The sequence below is a fragment of the Montipora foliosa genome, chromosome 13 (assembly GCF_036669935.1).
Source record: "Montipora foliosa isolate CH-2021 chromosome 13, ASM3666993v2, whole genome shotgun sequence".
Taxonomy (NCBI): domain Eukaryota; kingdom Metazoa; phylum Cnidaria; class Anthozoa; order Scleractinia; family Acroporidae; genus Montipora; species Montipora foliosa.
In genome coordinates this window covers 10,421,222-10,436,221 of record NC_090881.1, presented here as the reverse complement: position 1 = coordinate 10,436,221, position 15,000 = coordinate 10,421,222, and the positions used below count along the sequence as shown (strand labels likewise).

The 15,000-nt window shown below is 38.2% G+C and overlaps 2 protein-coding genes across 2 annotated transcripts in view; one reads left to right on the top strand and one right to left on the bottom strand.

Annotated features, from left to right (window-relative positions):
- The window catches only part of LOC137983045 (histamine H2 receptor-like), a 10,068-nt gene extending 4,967 nt beyond the window's left edge, over window positions 1-5,101 (top strand). Inside the window, exon 3 of the mRNA XM_068830207.1 lies at window positions 1-5,101. This exon is cut by the window's left edge and continues 950 nt beyond it. Coding sequence (XP_068686308.1) covers window positions 1-102 — 102 coding nt within the window. The 3' untranslated portion in view covers window positions 103-5,101.
- LOC137983043 (neuromedin-K receptor-like) lies at window positions 5,096-9,977 on the bottom strand. The gene has a single exon (XM_068830206.1). It carries the CDS (start codon window positions 9,966-9,968, stop codon window positions 8,772-8,774), a length of 1,197 nt encoding a protein of 398 aa, XP_068686307.1. The 5' UTR covers window positions 9,969-9,977; the 3' UTR covers window positions 5,096-8,771.
- Between the last annotated feature and the right edge of the window lie 5,023 nt (window positions 9,978-15,000).

Here is a 15,000-nt window from a genome sequence, read left to right as displayed (position 1 = left end):
CGAATCATTAAACGGTGCTGCGGTCAAAGCAGATTGCAATTGGATTCCACGCGAGCTGTCGAACTGTCTACCATTGGAAAAACTAAAAATACTGGAAAATAAGAATGAGCGAGACAGCGTTACAGAACAGAAAATCGAGGTAGGAATGCATATAACGAGTTGCATGAACCAAACCAAGGCAGGAAGAATAATCCAGAGTGGCGCGCTATCTTCACGACTGACTTCTAAATTCCACGCGCTTATACTTTGTTAGCGGTTACAACGGATAAGTTACTCCTACAAATGTAGCCTGCGCTCGCAGACGTATTTCCGGTTGTCGCTTCTCTCCGCCCGTGTGCGAGCGCAGGCTTCAACAAATGTAACTTGACTCCTTTTTCAACGGTGACAGCATCTCTTATCCGATAATTGTACATTAGGTGGAGTTATAAACTGCACACAAATCTTTCATTACCTGGTCTTTGTTTGTTTTTCTCTTTCAGTTACTTAGTAACATTGCTATAATTTTTTACAACATGTACAGCTCGTCTCATCTCATCATCTCATACTAGAAATGAACAGAACTTGGAGGACTGCACCAACTATTATGAATTCCATAGATGAGTAAAGCTAAAGATAATACACCTTGTACTGTCGCACTTTGTAATAATCGTTGCACTCTGTAATACCTGTCGCAGTTTGTAATCAAATTGTCACACGTTGTAATAACAGACCATCGCACTTTGTAATAAACTTGAAATGGATGGTCGGAGGACAAGTAAACCCAGAAATAAGTGTCATCATCGACAACAACAACAACAACAACAATAATAATAATAATAATAATAATAATAATAATAATAATAATAATAATAATAATAATAATAATAATGATAAGTGTTCGCATCAACTCATCGATACAGAGAAAGTGTCTACGCCTATGACAGGGACAGTCGTTTAAAATGGGAGTTTGTATTGGAATTACATTTAATTAATTGTTGGTAAAAGTAATCGAAGGTGTCCTTCAGGCGAAACGTGATCGTATAAGCAACTAGAAACCTATGATTTTGTTACCTGCGAGGTATTACTTGAGACATATACAGAGATATTACTTGATTTGTATTTATTACCATGAATAAGCTATACTGTATTTCATAAAACCAAATAAAAATCACTAACTCAGAGCACAACCAGGTGCCACAATCATTGTCATCATCATTACTATTATCACTATTATTTTCGCACTAAAAAGTTCTTTAAAACATTGCATATCACGTCATTGTGCCACGATGACCACTACTAATGAATGTTGTGGAAATTTCGAATACGCTGGAACCTTCATGAAACGGCATCATTCATAACAATGAGAAAATGCGACATCACAAAGTATGGCCCAGGTAACATAACGAAACTTAAAGAAAATGCGAACACGAAAAGCAAATATTATTACAGTCAATGATACTAACAAATCATATGAGTCTCAGACGTTTATGTTCAATTTCCATCCTCTATGTAGGTTAGTATTCTACTGAATTGTTTCGCCAATATATGTCCATGATGAGGAACCATCCAAGACCTATATAACGCAGGAAAAATTATTCGCCTTAATTCAAGCACAACGCTGCTTGAAGGTCCAAACATTTTTAGGATTTTTTTTACGCTGACTTTTCCCGCTACACCGAGACTAGAGAAATAAATACGCGGCAGAACCTTCAAAGCCAGCCTTTGGGTCATATCTTGAAAACGAGTATTAACGTTGCACAGTTCATTATAAACTTGGCATCCGTGGTTAGGCCACGAAAAGTTTGAAGAAAGTAAGACCTGATCAATGATTATGGTTAGAATTTCATTTGGAAGCCTATCCATGTGACAGGTCAAATCGTCGAAGTGATTGACCATCCCGACGCTGACATCTCCAACAAAGCGGATCTCCACTGGTACAGGGGATTTGTCTGTAGGCACTGCCGACGCCTCTTCTCTATGTTTCGCGGGCACCACCTATGTCTCTTGGGAACTTAATGAATCACCATCTTTTTCTTGGTTACATTCGTAACTTTCTGCCAGGTGTGGGTCTTCCTCCGAAACTGAAGTCCCACCTTCGACACAAATATAATGTTCTCCGTGCTGCTCCGAATAGTGTCCCAGATGCACTCTTGCATAAGGTATGCTCGCAGACGGAGAAATCAGCGTGGTGACATTATGCCCAAGAGTTGAAACAACTAAAACTTCAATGTTATGCAAGTCTGCTGCCGCTTGTAAAGTTATTTGGTCACCATAGGTACCATCCGTTGCCATTGACTGCAAGTAATATGGCCAAGGCACGCCTGCATGTAGTTCTAAAGGAAAGCCTTTGCTGTCACTTGGATTGTTCTCCAGGTATTCTACAATCTCCTCACGGACTTTTTCCGGCGATCGGTGTATACCCAGGCGATTTAACCAAAAACACAGCGCTCCAAACTGACAGTTTCCGTCACCTAAGGAGTTATGCATCAGAGTTAAACTCATGTGGGGAAAATCTCGCTCCAAAAAACGATCGCAGGCAGTTAAAGGCATCATCAATTTTTTCCTAAGCTCTCGCAAATCCCTGCTTTTTCTTGCTTGTGTTCCCTGACTGGCGTTTCCGAATGCTCGCTATGTTTTCCACCGAGATCCACTCTTCAATTTGTTCGTTAGAGTTCGGCGGCACAACTCTTTCTTTATATATGTCATGATTCTTTTTACTCTTCTTAACATCGGTGCCTTTCACCGGCCACAAATCTCTTTTTTGGTGGGAGGCTACCCCCTTTTTGCAGTCTGTAACGGATCAAAACGTTGTCTTTGAGTTTAAAGTTTTCAGAGTTGTGGAGCCGTTTGTGTCGTCTCACCATCCGATCGTTAAGCTTTGCGCTATAAAGCTTAGCTCTGTACCTTATTTTTTTTGACATTTTTTTCCTATATGAAGTCAGTTCTCGTTTTCTTGGTGCGCTAATAATTACATCATTACCATCCGAATCTACACATTCCAGAGACGCCTTCACTAATAGATTATATTTCCGTCCGTAATAGATTTCAAAAAGAGTTTTCCAGCCAAGCTCTTCCTTGCATTCGTTGTTCAAAATCCGATTGTAGTCATCGACATTTGATAACCAATTAACTCCCTTCTTCCCCAGAGTTACCAATTCATACATTAATCTTTTTTCTCAATTGTCTATGCGATCTCTCTACCTTTCCCTGAGACTGCGTGCGGTAAGGCCTCGACTTAATTAATTTTATCTTTAATGCCTTACAAAGAGGTCTAACTTTTCCTTCAAACTCCGATCCACGGTCGCTTTGAATGCGATCTGGTGGACCATGTTCTGCATAGATCGCTTTAAGGGTTTGGCTAACATGATGACTTGCTTTCTTTTCCAGTGGGCGCAGGCAAGAATATTGGCTAAAAACATCCATCATTATCGGCTCAAAACATATCTGTACACTCGCCTGTCGTGTTCAACAGCATCTTTGCTTAAGTCCATGAGATCAACTTGATGTTGAGCTTGAACGGATTTTGCGGTAACTGGAATTGGCGTAGCTTTATTGGTAAACTTGACGTTATGAATGCGATACTTTATTTTGCTGTTTGTCTCCCTCAGTATATTTCTCTCGCTCACACCCACAAAACCAGCAGCAGCTCGATTTTGCAGCTTTTTGCATCCACCAGACTTTGCGTCATCAAACGTTTTTGAGACAAGACCCGATATTGCTGACTTCTTTATCACCTTTTTGTCCTCAAAGTACAGGGTTGGGGTTGCTTGAGGCCCAAGATGGAAGCGATCACGATTTCGGCAATAACGCACGACGGCATTCTTTTGTTCGTGTGTACGTTCTGCTACGGGCAGGTTAAATCTTCCTTGTACCAGCAGCAAGAGAGTCTTGTAAGCCTCTTCACTGAAAGGATGAAGATATTTTCCTTTCGCCTTTTCGCCATAAATACAGTATTTTAACAAAATGCAACTTATAAGGAATGCAATACATCTAAAAGCCATGTTGACAGTACAATTATGTATTCTAATTGTATCAGCCTTTAAAAGTGTAGGGTACCAACCCAGACGTCTGGGCGTGAAAATTAACACCAAACTGGACAACACCTATACAACTTGGCTTTGACTGATGAATGTCATGTGTACAAGTAGTGGGTCGAAGCTTATCGAATTACTCTTCAACGTTTTTCTTAAGTCTAGCTTTTCGGCATTTCACTCCTCAGGCTGGGCTATTTTTCGTAGAAAACAAAAAAAAGACCTAAAATTTTCGGATTGAAAGAAGAGAGGAATTAGAAAAATTTACACTTTCGTAATACGTCAAATTACTTCAAAAATCTTGGTAAAATGAAACTGAAGCCCTTGTAATTTCGAAAAAAACATAACTTCTCCTAGAATGACCGAAAAGATAAAAAATCTTATAAGCTACGCCAGCTTAGAATGCATTTCTAGAGATCTAAAAGTGATAGTCTAAAAAGTGTTTTCAATGTATTTAGGGGGAAACCGTCGTTGGGTGCCGCTGTGACATGTACACATCTCCCTTGGGTAGGATAAAATAGAGATAACAAGTGTCGGTCGATGCAAGTCAGCCGCCAAAGAACCGATTACTTCCTTTGCATCTCCAGTTGGCGGAAAGATGTTGGCCCATGGTTAACGCCGTTAACCGGGACGTTAAAAAAATAATTTAAAATGATCAACTGGCAGATGGGTTCAATAGTTTCACAGTGATAATTTCTCTTCGAATTTTATAAGTTTCGGCCTTTTTTTTTTTAGATTTTTAAACATCTTGAAGAACAGATCAATTTTTCAATGACGATTGCCTCGATTTCTGGGTTTCAAGTAAAATGGAGTACACTTAATTAATTTAAAATGGCGGATTGTTTCCAACTTCTTGATTTTGTCAGACACCTTTTTCACTTCGAAGGAAAAATAATGGAATTGGATTTTGCCAATACCTACACTCATTAAATTACGTCATTGTGACAATCACATCTTTCCTAGTTGTTGGAAATTAAGCGCATATTATATTATTCTGTGTTAATGTGGTGGTCGTCTCATGAGCGGCCTAAACAATCACGAGCGTCCTCCGACCACCTATTTCAAGTTTATTTTAAAGTGCGACAGCTTTTTTTATTACAAAGTGCGATGGTCTGTTATTACAAAGTGCGACAGCTTTTTTATTACAAAGTGCGACAAGTGTTATTACGAAGTGCGACAGGTATTACAAAGTGCAACGATTATTACAAAGTGCGACAGTACACACCTTCAAATATGATTCCGCTATTTGCCTATTTTGCCATTTCCCTATGTACGTCAGGTTGGATGTTACTTTATTATTATTGTTACTATTATTATTATTATTATTATTATTATTATTATTATTATTATTATTATTATTATTCTTTTTTCTTTATTTATTTACTTATTTAATTGCTATTTCGTTTTATAAAGGGCCACAGAACCGCAAGAACATACGAGTAAATTATTACTTTGAAGTCAAGGCGAATTGTGGTCCTTGAAAACAAATGTCGTCAAAACCATTGGCCCTTGTCTCGTTCTTTAAAAGACTGTTTTGCGATGCATTACTTCCTTAGTTCTTCAGGTGGGTGAGGAGAATGGCCAATGACCAGCATTCATTTGAGTCTTCAGTTTTGAACGTTTCCCCACCAAATACGAGAACTGCCCATGATTCCATGGACATTTGACATTGCCAAAGTAGTCTATTGTATCGCTATAGACCCTTTTTAATAAGTCTAATATATGCAGCATTCTGTGAATGACGTCATTCTCTGGCTTTTCAATTTATTTCAGAAGCGTACAAAGGCCGAACAGGCGGAACATAAATCAGAAAGAAATCAACAGCCGATATTTCACGTAGGACGTGGCTCATTTGTGTTTAAGGGAGGACCCATCCCAAGAGCTTTTGCCAAAGCTGGTCTAGTACTCTGGTACTAGCAAGTTTAATTAATTAATTTATTATAAGCAACGACGACAACTACGAGAACGACAACGCCATAAAGCAAGGATACCATTGGTTAAAAAAGAAAAAAATACTCGTGCTACACGTGCAACACGAATTTCCGTGTATTTTTCTGACGTACTCCACAAAACAACGTGATATAATTGACGAGAACGCGAGCATATAACAATGAAACAGTCATTTTCTGTTTTGGCTTTAAAACCGTTCGTACCCACATCCATTTACAAGATAGTTCGAATGTATTGTTTAAGGTAAACAAGACTGACTAATTGCGAAATACTAGCGATAGCACTAAGTTATATATTGGACTGACGTTTTCGCTGCCGTAACCGTCGTCTTTGCTTAAACTCCCTAATAACGTAAATGATCAGCAAATTTTCGGTTCTGGCGATGAAATGGACCTGCAACAATTAACCATTGATTTCCTACCTTTACTTTAAAACCGTTCGTACCCATCCAATTTCAGGATGCTTTGCCCGTATTGCACAACTCCTAACAAGCTAGAATAATCGCGAAATGCTTATGATTATATTTGGGAGAGACGTTCACGTTTACGTCGAAGTTGTTCCGGATTAAGTCCCCTTTTTTCCGAAGTACGGATCCTAGCACGCGTATTTGAAAAACGAAATAAATGAATAAACAACCTAACGCGATTATTCAAAATAGAGAAGCGTACTCGTCAGCGAAGTTTTACGACAAAAAGTCAACCCTCCCAAACTTTTTCAAAGTACATCAATAAACTAACCAAGAGATCACGGTACAGCCAATCAGATTAAGAATATTGGGTGAATGTGGGCACTCATTAAATATCATTATTTTCTGTAGAAATCTTCTTTGGGAATTTTTAGTCAGAGACGACCAAAACTTGTCAGGGCTCACTTGGATCACAATAGTGGTGACGTTATTGTTTTCATATTGTGACCTTGCCTCAAAGCCTGAAAGAACTCGTTAAACTTCGTCACCTCTCCAATTTTAAGCCTTTTTCAGCTATATAGTAGCCCCAACATTTGAGGAATAACAAGTGACAGTTTCCTTTTTTTTTTTTCAGGCTAATTCTTAAAAGTGGTTCTCGATATCATTACTTGTGTAACATAGACATGTAAATCTAGCGTTAAAATGTTAAATTTTCGACATTTCGGCGTCCTCATGAGGCCATTATCAAGGTGTTGGAAATGAATATACAAGTTCCTAACAGATATAACTTATAAATGTTTTTGCTCTTTGACCATTTCAATTTCAGCAGGAAAAGAAAACAAACAGCAGTTACAAAGATTTTCATTTTATACTTGTCGTTTCGTATCCTGCACAAATCGCTTCACAAATCGCTTAAAGTTAAGCGACTCGGCAAATTTCAGAAGAATTCTCGTTACGTTTAAGCCACCAAGGCCGTGCTTCCATGACAGCCATTGTCTCGCTTAACATTCCTAAAAGTGGTTTCTTTGCAGACTTCGTTAAGCGACTTAAAAAATAATTCGCGTTTTCACGGGTAAGATTAAATGAGGAGAGAGCTCGATCCCTGTGAATGCTTTAATTAAAATACATGTAATATCATGGGTGACAAATTACTCCTTAATTGAGGCGCGAAATTTCAGCGTTATTTATAATTTCACAGGTGAAATTACAAAGTTACCATGGTAACATCTCTTGTATCTCGATCAGAGCCAAGATGGCGTCTAGATTTAAGACTGTGACCATTGAAGAAGTTACGAAATTAAAAGAAGCGGCAGAAAATTTAAATACGTGAAAGAGCACAATTAACTGAAAGTGGTGTGACGAAAATAGCCTTGAGAAAAACCTGGAGATGATTCTTCCCGAGAAGTTGGATAAAGTACTCGAGTGATTTTACAATTACGGTTGTGAGCGTAATTTGTCACCAACGACATTAAAAGGTAATCAAATGGTTTTCTCGTGAAATTAGGAAATAATTTCACTTGCGTTTTGTCAAAATTCTGATAATTTCCCTTGCCTAAAGGCTCGGGAAATTATCAGAATTTTGACAAAACGCGCGTGAAATTATTTCCTTATTTCACTCGTCGCCATTTGATTACACACACTAATAAAAATAGCACGCCTGTTTTCACGAAATTTTCGGTTGTCAGTCTCTAAGTGACCTGAAAAACCGTTGGAGAGAACACGACCCAAACCAGGTAGCTTAAGTGAGTTGGCAATTACTTTCGGCCAATGAGGAGTCGCTTGCGGTTATTCAAATCGGAATAACAACAGGCGTGCTAATTTTATTATTTTCATAATTGCATTGGCAAGTGCTCTCTCCTAATTTTATCTTACCCGTAAAAACACGTATTATTTTTAAGTCGCTTTTTAAGTCTGCAAACAAACCACTTTAAAAATGTTAAGCGAGGCAACGACTGTCGTAGAAACACGGCCAATGGCGTCATGAAGTCGCCGAAACGTCGGAAATTTAACATTTTATCGCCAGTTTTTACATGTCTTTGTTTCTCAAAATCATCGCTACTTGTTTCTTGGCTTATTGTTTGGAAAAAAGAAAGATGGGCGTATGATACTTTACCACTGGCGATGTTGCAGTGAGAATAAGCTCTATTAAAAGGGATCTAAGGCCTCATTTAGGCGGGGGGCATGGTCATGATGTTTCTAGTGCTTCATTTACTGGGCTTGATGAAAGTGAACCATTCGGGTATCTGGGCAGTAAAGGCGGCCTTCTTGACACCTACTCGGTTCACTTCGTTTGCTGCACGACACTTCCCGATTTACTTCAGTTCCGTTCCCAAGTTTTCGCTTCTGATTCTTCAGTACGAAGCCGGATTTTAACATGAAATATATTAATTATGCGTGAATATCGGTTAAAGAGCGGTGACCAGAGAGGCGTTTGTGGTTAAACTCGCAGTCGTGTTGTTTTCTTCCTTTTCATGCTTTTTCTTACCCACTTTTATGTTCCATTTAACAATTCCAGTAAACACCGACAAGTCGGACTTTTTTCGGTGGACTTCCTTGTAGCAAAGGGAGCAGAATATTCTTCTGAATTCCAAACGGAACTTCTCACAGAAAATGGGATAAATGAAAGGGTTGATGGCACTGTTAGCGACACCAAACCATGGTAAAACGATGACTACATTAAAAGGAATGCGAAGCCAATAAACTGTTGGTGTGAAACGCCGCATTAGTTCCGCAGAATGAAGAGGAAGCCAACATAATGCAAAAGCGAGGACAATGCAGAATAGCATTTTAGTGGGTTTGCGTCGCGTCACCTTTATTCTTTTAATTCCCTCTTCAGATTGGTGTCCTGGGGCCACACTTCTCCACAGCCTCACACCGATGAGGAGGTAAAGAGTTGTCGTGGTAACCAAGGGAGAGACGTAGCTTAAAACTACGAAGATAAGGGTATAGTTGGCTGACGATAGCGCACTGTCTTTCCAATCTGGAACACAAATGTAATTGCCCTCGACAAGAAAAACTCTTGCAGCTAAGCATTCAGGGAGTGCACAAGCTATTGAAAGCAGCCATATTAAAGCAATGATCACTTTAACACGTGACTTAGTGAGTATTTTCTTTAAAGGAAAATACACAGCACAAAAGCGGTCGATGCTAATGGCGGATATTGTGCAAACGGAGCTCAGGACCGAGAGAGCGTGGAGCAGGAGAGCCAAGTGGCATGTGATCTGTCCCATAATGCCCCCAAACCATTCAAACTGGTAATAAAAGAATTTTACCAAATACGCAATGACTGGGATCATCAAGAGGTCAGCGGCTGCTAGATTTGCAATCAGAAGATCAATCGTTGTGCGCATGGGCGTTCTTGCGCGAATCACGTAAATGACTATGACATTCCCAAACAAATCGAGGGCTGCAATAACGGCTGCTAAAGAAGTTAACGCAACTGTCATTGGCCAGCTAATGTTCGTGTCTATCGAAGCTGTTTGTGGCTTGGAGGCAAAACCACTATCTGTGAATAAGTAGAAACACTCAAAATTAGTAATTTGTTTCATTTGATTTGATTTCAATGTAGTGTCTCCGATTAGCAACCCAGGGCTAGATGACATAACACTCAAGTAAAGTTCATCATCATCATCATCATCATCATCATATCGGCGAGGAAACGTTTTCACGCTGAAAAATTGTAACCCTCTGGCTGGTTTTCGTTTGGGATTTTACAGTACGCACCATCGAGAAGGTCGTTCGACATTACTGCATTTCAAATGACGTCAAATGGAAATGCCGATCGCTTTCCAGAAAGTTCCAAGGAGAGATGACGTTGTTTGCATCCGCGTTCGTTAAGCCAATGAAAATTCGCGCTCAATTGTTTTTGTTTGATATACCAATTAAATGTTTTGCATTTTTGTTTACGTTCTGTTTTTACGTTTATTTTCAAGATCATATGAAAGTCGCTCTATCGGCCACGCTATCTCCATCAGAGAACTGAAAAAAAACACAGAGCCTCTGCCGTTGGTACACTTGTGAAAGGTTGCCACGGAATTCAAACCCCGAGCTTTTGAAACAGATACGGGATATTTTTTAAAGTAGGAACGCATTGCGCACATATGGTAGTGAAGTAACTTGATAGTGTTTTTCCATAACTGTCAACTGAGCTGCGTTTTGTTTTTTTCAGGAGATTCAAGTTGTCCTTGCGTAATATGTAGCTCTAATAGTTCACGATCTTGTTTTGGTATCGTAATTCATTACAGTGCCATGGTAGATATCTTTGCTACATACCCCCTGAGAAGACATGTGGTTCAGTAAAATACTAAACCCAGAAATATTGACGAAAATAAAAGGAAATCGAGAAACATTTGGCTTCAAGGCTGACATGTTGATCATTTACAACTTTTTTTCACCACAAGCTTAAGTTTGTACACTGAGCTTCTGACAGCTTTCCAAGACCAATGTTTCCTGAAGTTAACCCTTTTCCGCCTTTTCCGTCAGGGTTAGTACCTGGAAGGGGGACGTCAAAATATGCGACTTGCTGTCACAAACAAAGGAACAAAAATCCTATTTTAACACTCAACAATGCGATGGGATGGGATGGCGCAGTGGTGAGAGCACTCGCCTCCCACTAATGTGGCCCGTGTTCGATTCCCAGACTCGGTGTCATATGTGGGTTGAGTTTGTTGGTTCTCTACTCTTTACCTTGAGCTTTTTCGCCGGGTACTCCGGTTTTCCCCTCTCCTCAAAAACCGAAATTTGATTTGATTTACGTTAACCTGTTAATTTCAATTTACAGTGTCCCCGATTAGTGCTCTGCAGGTCTAGAAGATTAGACACTTAAATAAAGTTCCTTTCCTTTCCTTAACTAAGCAAGGTACAAATTGTGTTAAAGTACGAGGAAGGGTTACGTTTTTACAAACGTTGGCCGTGTAGCACTTTATATTTCAACAGACTTAACTCATTAGAGTGTAATGTGAAGTGCTAGTTTTGTACCCCATATGAACCTTGTGAGCGTTAGACCTACCAATAGAAATGGGCCCACACAAGGACAGAGAAAAACTATGACTAACGTTTGTAGAAACGTAAGCCTTCCTCGTACTTGTACATGTTCATTGCCATGACTTTAACATCTTCAGGTAGTGGGTTCAATTCGCACCCTGGTCAGAGTTTTTCTCTGTCCTTGTGTGGGCCCATTTCCATAAGTAGGGCTAACGCTCACATGGTTCATATGGGGTACAAACTATCACTTCAGATTACACTCGACAGATTTTGTTAGCCTGCTTTATGCAAAACAAATATTGACGCAAAAGTAATTAAATATGGCAGTTCATTTCTGGGCCTATGTTTTTCAGAGCCATGACTGTGCTCGCAATATTTTCTTGGTACAGTACATTTAAACATAATTTATGTTAATTAAACAAGTATAACCACACAAGTGAATAGTGCTCTCCGCGCATTCTGATTGGCTAGCTTGGCGGTGAAGAGTCAGTCCTCAGAAAACGGAGAAAAACAAATGGCGCCCCGTTTCGCTTCGGCTACCCAACAATAAATTTTATGGATAAGCGAGGGTGATTATTCAACTTGTGTGGTTCATGCAAGAGCAATTATTCATGTCATTGTCGTTAAATGTGGTGGATATCTACCTCTTATCTACGTTATGCTAGTGATGTTCACACATACAACACTAGATATGCTTCAAATAACAACTTCTATACAGCACGCTTCAGGACTAATATTGGAAAAACAACGTTGTCGACTCTGGCAGCTGACCACTGGCAAAAACTACCACATGACATTAAAAACTCATTTTTTTCATTTTCCCGAGAAAAGCTAAACAGTATTTACTAAGGAAAGAAATGTAACATCTAAGTTTTTATAATTCCTCTACTTTATATTTTTCACAACAAGTGTTCGTGAATGTGTGTGTGTGTGTGTGCTGTGTATGTATGTAGATGTCTATATTTTAAAATGAAACTTAACAAGTCTGGTTTCTAACAAGAAAAATGTGTGGTTTATTTAGGCGCTAAGCATTTCCACTATTGTTATCAATATGGTTTAATTTAACCATTAATACCTCGATAACTTTAATGTAACTAGCCATACAAATATCTTTTTATGTGATCTAATAAGCCATTGTGAAATAAAGTTTTGTTTTGTTTTGTTTGCTCCACGTCAGCAAATAATTGATAACTACTACTATAAAACAAATGTTGACCAGTCTTCTGTTGCACAGGCGGTGTGTATTGTATGGATTTTTTTTATCATTGTATTTTTTTTAATCTCACTCTTGTCATGTTTTGTTTTTTTTTTGTTGGTATGCCTGAGTGATTCTTAACTTGCTCACACTACCATTTGTCAGTTCTCGCAGACAAACTGTGAGGAAGGATGTTCGCTTGGATGCACATGTCAGCTAAATCTTTAATTTCCTCTGTAATAATAGTTGGGTGTTTGACATCAATAATGTGTTGCTGTTGTTGAAAAAGGGAGGCACAGCAAATTGCAAAGCCAACGTTTTATTAGGCCCCTCAGGCCTTTTTCAGTCCAAAAAAAATTTACAAGCACATTTCTGGATCAATATTGTGATAAAAAAGACTTCGGTTCTTTTATTAAACATTTTCTGCGTTTGTTGAGAAAGGGAATACTACTGAGAGTTGAAACAAAGCGACCATCGAATTTAATTTGCATCCATTAAAGCCTGCTTTCGGTTTTTAAAAGAACTCGACATTAACAAATGTCACAGTTTTCAATTTCGCATGCATGTTGGCTTACGGAAATTAGGTTTTTTTCTCTTGTCATCTGAACCTACAATAGTTCAATGGGTTGGGTCCCAGGTAATTAAAAGCCATTAAAACCAGGTTGAGGAGACAGAACGTCCTACACCATACTAGGAAAGAAAAAATAATGGCTCCATATTCGTCTTAATCGTGTTGTATCGACTTCCGCGCTTTTTTTAGCGAATGAAATGTTTTCCGCTGTCATCAGAACTTACCAAGTTATTTGTCTCACAATTATTTCGGGTAAAGGTCTTGTGACACAAGCTTTTCATATCTCTTTGGTGGCGCCATATTTATTTTTATTGTTTTCTCGTTGTACGACTTAAATGTCCGAAGTTTTTTATTTAAAAAAATAACTACGTTATGTTATAACTAAAGGGAAGACATGCTGGCGATGAATCCTTCTGGAGAATAATTCGAGTCCATATTCCGTGATATGTTACAGTTCAAAAGAAATTTATGCCAGACTTCGAACATACAAAATAAATAACAGAAAGCACTGAACGCTTTCGTTAGAAGTTTATTTTTGAAGCCTATTGTAAATAGTCTAAAAATAAGACTTTCACTTGCAACGTTGATTATAACATGTTTGTCTGCAGTTTATATCCTTTTTTTTTTAACGAACGGATGTTTTTTTGCGATTTGAACCTGAAATTATTCCTAACATGTTCGTACAGTTGTGTAGTATCATGATGCTAAGTTCGACTACAAAACGAGTTTTTCTTCAGTGTATCATGAAATAACAAAACCATATTGTACATGTTGATTGTCCTGTTAGACTACAGTTTTACTTTTTTTACAGTTATTTATACCACTCACAAACAAACAAAAAAAACAACAGATGAACAAAACAAAGACGTTCTTAACTGACTCTCGATCTTGGTTTGTTTTTAGGACAATAAGAACCTAGATTTTTTCAAACTTAGCCCAAATAGGTTTTATAGAAATGGTATTTAGTGGGATTTTAGGTTACCTAGGTTTCTTAAATAGGTTCTTAATTTGACAGGGGCACTAGCTATCTGCACAGACAACTACTACCGGGCATAATGATGTATGGCCTTTGGCTCTCACAAAGACAACCTTCCTCAGTTTCTTTCTCATTCAGTCTTGATAAATTTAAGTCATGTAGATGGACTGGCTATGAAACTCCGGAAACTTCAAAAGTGAGAACATTGACATCCCCCGTCATGTTTACTTGACCGTGACTGTGCACGATCTTTTGTTCTTGGTTCACAACTGTGTTTTGAATAATTTAACCGAAACTTTTGATTGGCTGTCTTTTTGACAAAAGGGTGTCGTTTGTGCACGTTCAGGGCCAAAACAGTGAATAAAAACATAAAAGAAATAAACTTGTCTAATTTCAAAACCATTTCCATATAGAAACATTAAGAAAAACACAGTCTCTGAAACCAAAAACAAGAGGAAATACAATAAAACAACAAAAAAAACAACAATTGTGAAAACAAATCGAACCCGCATTTCTTTCCTCAGTACTAAGTGATATTTCACTACTAGGTAAATAAAAGTTAAAGGGCTTTTAAAAACTATGCGGGCCAGTTTTGGGCGAACGCTGTTTGAGAATGAAGCCGATGTAATTTAAATAACATTTGCCTTCACAAAGGTTTAATTAAACAAAAGCAAACTTTCCCCCCGATTTCGAAAAAAAAAAACCAATTGTACATTTGTATGAGCATTGGTCTGAGAGATGACAAATTACCAAATTTAAATGAACATCTACCATTTGAATTTGAATTAAATGTCTTCACTTAGGGTAAAAAACATGCTTAATCATAAATAAAAGAAAGATTACCAAATAAAACAAAAAGCAAAAAACAAATTAATGATAATAATAATAATAATAATAATAATAATAATA

What these genes read in the sequence shown, in the direction of transcription:
- LOC137983043 (XM_068830206.1), bottom strand. Translation starts at nt 9,968, where the DNA reads ATGTCATCTAGCCCTGGGTTGCTAATCGGAGACACTACATTGAAATCA.